General features: G+C 37.9%; 1 protein-coding gene across 1 annotated transcript in view; it reads left to right on the forward strand.

Moving 5' to 3' along the window:
• Positions 1-6,000, forward strand: part of KIF25 (kinesin family member 25) — a 43,940-nt gene that overhangs the window by 9,904 nt on the left and 28,036 nt on the right. Inside the window, exons 5-7 of the mRNA XM_054399209.1 lie at positions 1,888-1,991; positions 3,188-3,276; positions 4,748-4,790. Coding sequence (XP_054255184.1) covers positions 1,888-1,991; positions 3,188-3,276; positions 4,748-4,790 — 236 coding nt within the window. The remainder of the gene's footprint in view (positions 1-1,887; positions 1,992-3,187; positions 3,277-4,747; positions 4,791-6,000) is intronic.

Genomic DNA, 6,000 nt, shown 5'->3' on the forward strand with positions numbered 1-6,000 from the left:
TATGAGCTGGAGGCGAACAGTGTGGGGATTACACAAATGAGATTTGAGAAATCTCTAGTGTAGACAAATGTCCCTTGAAATGATCTAATTTTTAATATATATGAGAGAGCATAAATCATAGGTGTGACATGCTGATATTTTAAGTGTATTCCTTTCTTTGTGAGTAGCGCACATTGAAGCTGGTGGCCATCCTACTAACTCAGCTCTCAAACCATGGTTTTGACTGCTTGATACTCTACATCTTCAAACTGCTCACTAATTGCTGGAGAGATTGATTTCCCACTGGGGTTCCTAAATGTTTGCTTTTTACTCAATTTTATAGACACATTATGTGCCTTCTGGGGTGTATGTTTTTTTTTTTTTCTAAGGCTGCATCAGTGTTAATGTGCAGTGACCTGCTATGCTGCTTAGACACACACAAGTCTATGGGGCCAGATGGGCTACACCCAAGGGTGCTGAGGGAGTTGGCAGATGTGCTTGCCAAGCCACTTTCCATTATTTACCTGAAGTCCTGGCTGACTGGGGAGGTCCCAATGGACTGGAGGGTAGCAAATGTAACACCTAACTACAAGAAAGGGAGACAGGAGGATCTGGGAAACTATAGACCTGTCAGTCTGACCTCAGTATCAGGGAAGGTCATGGACAAGGTCACCTCAAGCCCCATTACATGCCACACAGAGAGCAACCAGGGGATCTGGCCCAGTCAGTCTGAAGGGCAAGTCCTGCCTGACCAACCTGATCTCCTTCTATTACAAGATGACTGACTATTGGATGAGGGAAAGGCTGTGGATATTGCCTACCTGGGCTTTTGGAAAGCCTTTGACACTGTTCCCCACAAAATTCTTGTGGACAAACTGACTGCTGATGGCTTGGATGAGCACACACTCTGCTGGATAAAGCACTGGCTGGGCAAAAGGGTCTAGAGAGTGACATTGGAGTTAAATCCAGCTGGTGGCCAGTCACAAGTGGTGTTCCTCAGGGCTCAGTGTTGAGACCATTTCTGTTTAACATCTTTATTGATGACTTTGATGAAAACATAGAGTGTGTCATCAGTAAGTTTGCAGATGACACCAAGTTAGATGGGAATGTTGATCTTCATGAGGGTAGGGAGGCTTTACAGAGGGACTTGAATAGATTGGATCCATGGGTGCTTAGGGATATGGTTTAGGGGTGAATCTTTCAGAGTAGGGTTATCAGTTGAACTTGGTGATCCTGAGGATATTTTCCAACCTGAATGTTTCTGTGATTCTGTAATTGGGTTGAAATAAACCTATTGGTTTTAGAAGGTTTTTACAATGCCCTGTATTGCTCTCCTTGGTTTTGTGAAGGAGACTCCCTTGGGTTCAAAAGATCAGTCTTTTTATGAAATCCTACCCAGGATGTTTAAGTACCTATTATAAAAGGGAACCTTATAGATGTTTTACAGGTTTAGCAGCACTGAAAATGAGGCTGAGGATAAATGATAAATTAGCTTCTTGCAAAGTTAGCTGGCATCAATCTATTAATCTGCAGATATGTCATGAGCCTTGCAAGTGATAGCCCCATCCAGTAGCAGGTTACTTCAAGTTTAAGTTTCAGGCTTCACTGACAGATAACATTACTCTAATTAAACTGACAGATTTGAATTGCCTTTAAATATCTAATATTTTTGATTGATTTTCAGTATTTCACATGCATACCTGTGGTAATTATCTGTAACTGCGTAGCCATTTGATAGCTTGACGTCTGATAGGCTTTTTCAGAGATGTCTAGTAAATCAGCGCTAACTCTCCTAATTAAAGTTTGGTAGAAGTTAAAAAGGTTTGTGCTTGTATTTCATGAGGTGCTACTGGAAAATTAATTTTGTAAAGTCACAGAGTTTAGTTCTTTGAAACAGCTTTCTTCTAGTGTTTCAGATAAAAGCTTTTGATCTTGAGCAGTCTCTACAGGAGATGACAGAGAGATATGAGAAAGAAAAACAAAAGAGGAGAGCTCTGCATAACAGTTTAGTTGTAAGTATATTTAAGACAGAGTATTTTATCATTTTGTTGTAATTATGTCCATAATTTCTTCCCCAATAAAACTAATGCTTTTCATGGGACACATCACCTCCCCCAGCTGCCTATATATGATGCGTTTCTTTGCTGAGGCACATTTGTCTTACAACAAACCCCACCCCATTCTTTGTGCACAAACATCTTCCAAATGCACTCGTGCAGCATACTGCCCTAAGGAGCAGCATTCATTTGGAATAGTGGACAAAACTTCTCTAAATTCACAGACTCTGAAATTCCTCTACAATTCTTAAAATTATCAATTCAAAATGATTGTCTTTTAGTTTTCCAGGTATGTCTAGCTGTATCATGCTCAGCCATTAGTGATGGTTCATTTGGGATTACTGTTTTCCTTTTTTCACTTTCACTTTACTTTTCCTCCTAACCCTCCCAAATGACTAGTTTTGGGTTGCCTGATTCAGGATCTGATTTTTAAAAACACAAACCTCCTTCGAACAAGAGTCTCGTACTTGGGAAATGAAAAGCTATTTGCTAAAACATACTTAACTTCCAAACTCTGCCTTGTTTTGCAGTTTACTGAAAAGATACTCCCCAGGGCAGTGAGGATTTAATGCCAGTGACACTAGTCATTACAGGCAAGCTATTTTCCCTAATAGAAGATGAAAACTGATTGCCAACAAAAAGGAATGAAAAACACTATGTTAGGCAAACTAAAGTCTGCAGATAAAAATCAGTTACTGCCTTTTTAGTCATGTATGAACACACAGTACAGAAGAAAAGGTATAAAATATTTTACATACCACATCTACATCAGGGCTGGTGGAAGAGAAATGCAGTGTGTAATCTTGTCTGTTGACTTACAATGAGACTGTTGAATCCGAGGAAGCTCAAGGGGAAGTACCCTGAAGAGAGGAAATTGTCTCAGACTGAAGGCCTTCTTTGTTTCCTCCAGTCTACAGATTGGAAAGGGATACACCATTCCAGAGCTCTGAAGAGCTCATGCTTCCTCAACTACTTTCTCCTCACTTCTCAATGCAAATGAAATTATATTGATACTTTTTCTCTCTACAGAGTCTAAGCCTTGATTTTGTAAACATCTGCTTTCATATATGTTCATGTCTCCTTCACAAATTCCAATGCATTTGTCCTCTCCAGGAGTTTGTGTTCAATAAAACTTAGTATTCTAACTCTAGGAACTGAGAGGAAATATCAGAGTCCACTGCAGGATCCGACCATTACTACCTTTTGATGCTGCTGCTGGGCATTCTATATCTCAGGATAGGTAATTTATTTTGGCTGTGTTAGAACTTAGCTGGCTCATAGTTAATATAAGGAGAAAACAGTAGTTATGTGTATTTGAGAACAACTGTGTTCTTGATTTTTCTGATTTTGTGTGTGTGAAGAAGATGATGGTATTAGAAAAACTAAATGCTATTCCCTTTTTTCCTCCTGCTTGCTTTCTCTCTCCCCTTGCCTGAAAGTTTGTTCACATGTATAGAAAACGATAGCTGCTCTGCCAAGCCAGGGATAATCTGTGGCTTGGTAGAAGTAACACAGCTGCAATCAGTTTAGAACATATTCACTATCCTATACAAATTCTGAGATACAGTAATGTAGTAACTGTCAGAAGTCATGGCATTACAGTTGATTTTTAATGCTGTAGAAGAGATTTGCTGTCAGCACAAACACTGTTCATGCTATGTCAGTATAGTTTGGCTTTGCATCTCTAATGTATAATACACTTACTGTAAGTGAAGTGTCAAAGCATTCCAAGATCCAAAAGGAAAAGAGGGATTAGATGCAAGTATGTGCTGTAACAAGCTGAATTCTCCGTAGATGACTTAACATGAAAGAAGGGAGGGATTGAAACATACACAAACAAAGAAGGGGAACTAGGTGGGTGGTTGGAAATAAGTAACATTATCATTTGCCCTATCAGTAGCTAACCAGGTTGGAGCCTTAGTTTACTTATGCTGGCTGGTAATTCTAAAAGAGTACATTCAGTGTTCTAAATTTATTAGTTTTTGGCAAAACTTTAAAAAAATATAGTTAAAACAACATCAAACATAGCAGACAAGAAGTTTCAAGGAGCCTGAAGGGGAAACTTGCATTAATCCATGCTTGATATACCTGGGAAGGAACCCTCTTGCTGCTTTTGATGCTGTACAGAATAATGCAATCAGGCAGTGAATTGCAGTGTAAACCAGAATAGATTGGGCCAGACAAACAATCATTAAGACTAATTTTTATTAGTATATCAAAAAGTAATTTAAATAAAACATAATTGTAAAACTAGGGCTTATTCTCACAACACATACTCACATGAATGAATTTTAATACCTTGGCAATCCCAGTCAGTTTTTGGACTAGTAATGGATGCCAGATCAGAGACAAATACCTAAAAAGAGGGTGGTTTTCACTTTAATGTTCTGAAGTGAAAGACTCTTGTTACAAGCTCGCATCAAATTATTAGAATGGCATGCATGTGAATTAATCATAATTGGGTTTGTTCTAAATATGTTCTAAATACTTTTTTAAAGCAGGTTCTTTTGCACTTTAATTTGTTTTTTTTTATTCATGATTAACTGTGGTATTAGTATGTACATCAGGTACAATACTAATGGCAGTTCTGAAAAGTATTCAGACAATGCGTAGTTCACAGACATTTTGAGCATTGACTATCCCCAGCTAAATGGAACATGTGATTTGAAAGGTACATTTTTTCCCTGTTGACTTTTTTTTTTCCCTTACAGGCAAAGAAACCTTTCAGAAAAAGTGACATATGCAGCTGATGATGTGAGTATTTGATGGTGAAATTCAAAAGTAGGAAGGAGAACCAAGAGGGACATGAGGGACAAGGGCATTTAAAAAAAAATAGGTATTTTCTTGTCACTTGGTGCCAGCTTTGATCACCTGTGCATGCAGTAGCAGGTGACTTACACTTTTGCATCCTGTCTTTTTAGTAGTCATCCATGAATTGGAGGTTGTGTGTTTGCAGTGGTCAAGCTACTGCAGATTTCCTGCAGTCAGTATTTGCTGTAATGATTCCTAAAATTATGTCAGGCGTTTTAATGTTATTATTGCAACACAACTAATGCATTAGGAGAGAAAGACAACATCTCATGAACCACAGCTGCCTATGTGGTACTGCAGTCAAGCATGTAAGTGCCCATCAGAGGATGGACAGATTACATTCCAGCATTAGTTGAGGCCATTACCAAGACACTAAATTTTAAAAAGCACAGTAGCATGAGCTAAGGCCAAACTATTAACTTGGGTTTTCATTTTCTAACCACCATAGTTCTTAGTTGGCTGCTCTCTGTTACAGTGATAGTGATCAGTCAAATTCTCTTCTGTAGTATAATGCTTGAAACATTGCTGAAGCGACCTGCAGTGTGGTTATGCATTTAAATCCCCCAAATTATAGCTTCATTAGGCAGCTTTCATTTGCATAAAGTGGATACTTATATATATGTGTGTGTGTGTGTATGTATATATGCAATTAGGAAACTAATGAAACTCATGAATAGTCAGCTAAGAAAGAGCAAATACATCAGGAAGTAAAACTCAGGCATTCATAATGGTAAGTGCAGCATTCTGGATGCCACTTATTGTGTTGTAAAATGCTGTCACTGTTTCTGACCCCTTGCATTTTATTGTATAAAGAAGTTGTTAGATAATATTTAGATGTTTTATTATTTCTTATAGGTACTGTAATATGTTTATTTATAGGCAAAGCAGTGTCTGCTTACTCATGACAATTTATGAATTTTAGTTTGTGTGAAATAAATGCCTTCAATACACTAACCTGTTCTCACATTTAAAAGTCCTTGTGAAACATTCCAGGAAAATAGATGTATGTATGGACTTGATTGTAAAATGAAACTTGCAAGTTTGAAAGCAGCATTGACTCCAAATGTTTTATTGATTTGCATTGATATTTATTTGCTTAAAATGCATTCTTGTTTTTGTCAACTTAAGTTTTTGTGTTAGTTTCATGAATTAT

The sequence above is a fragment of the Indicator indicator genome, chromosome 2 (genome assembly GCF_027791375.1).
Source record: "Indicator indicator isolate 239-I01 chromosome 2, UM_Iind_1.1, whole genome shotgun sequence".
Lineage (NCBI taxonomy): Eukaryota > Metazoa > Chordata > Aves > Piciformes > Indicatoridae > Indicator > Indicator indicator.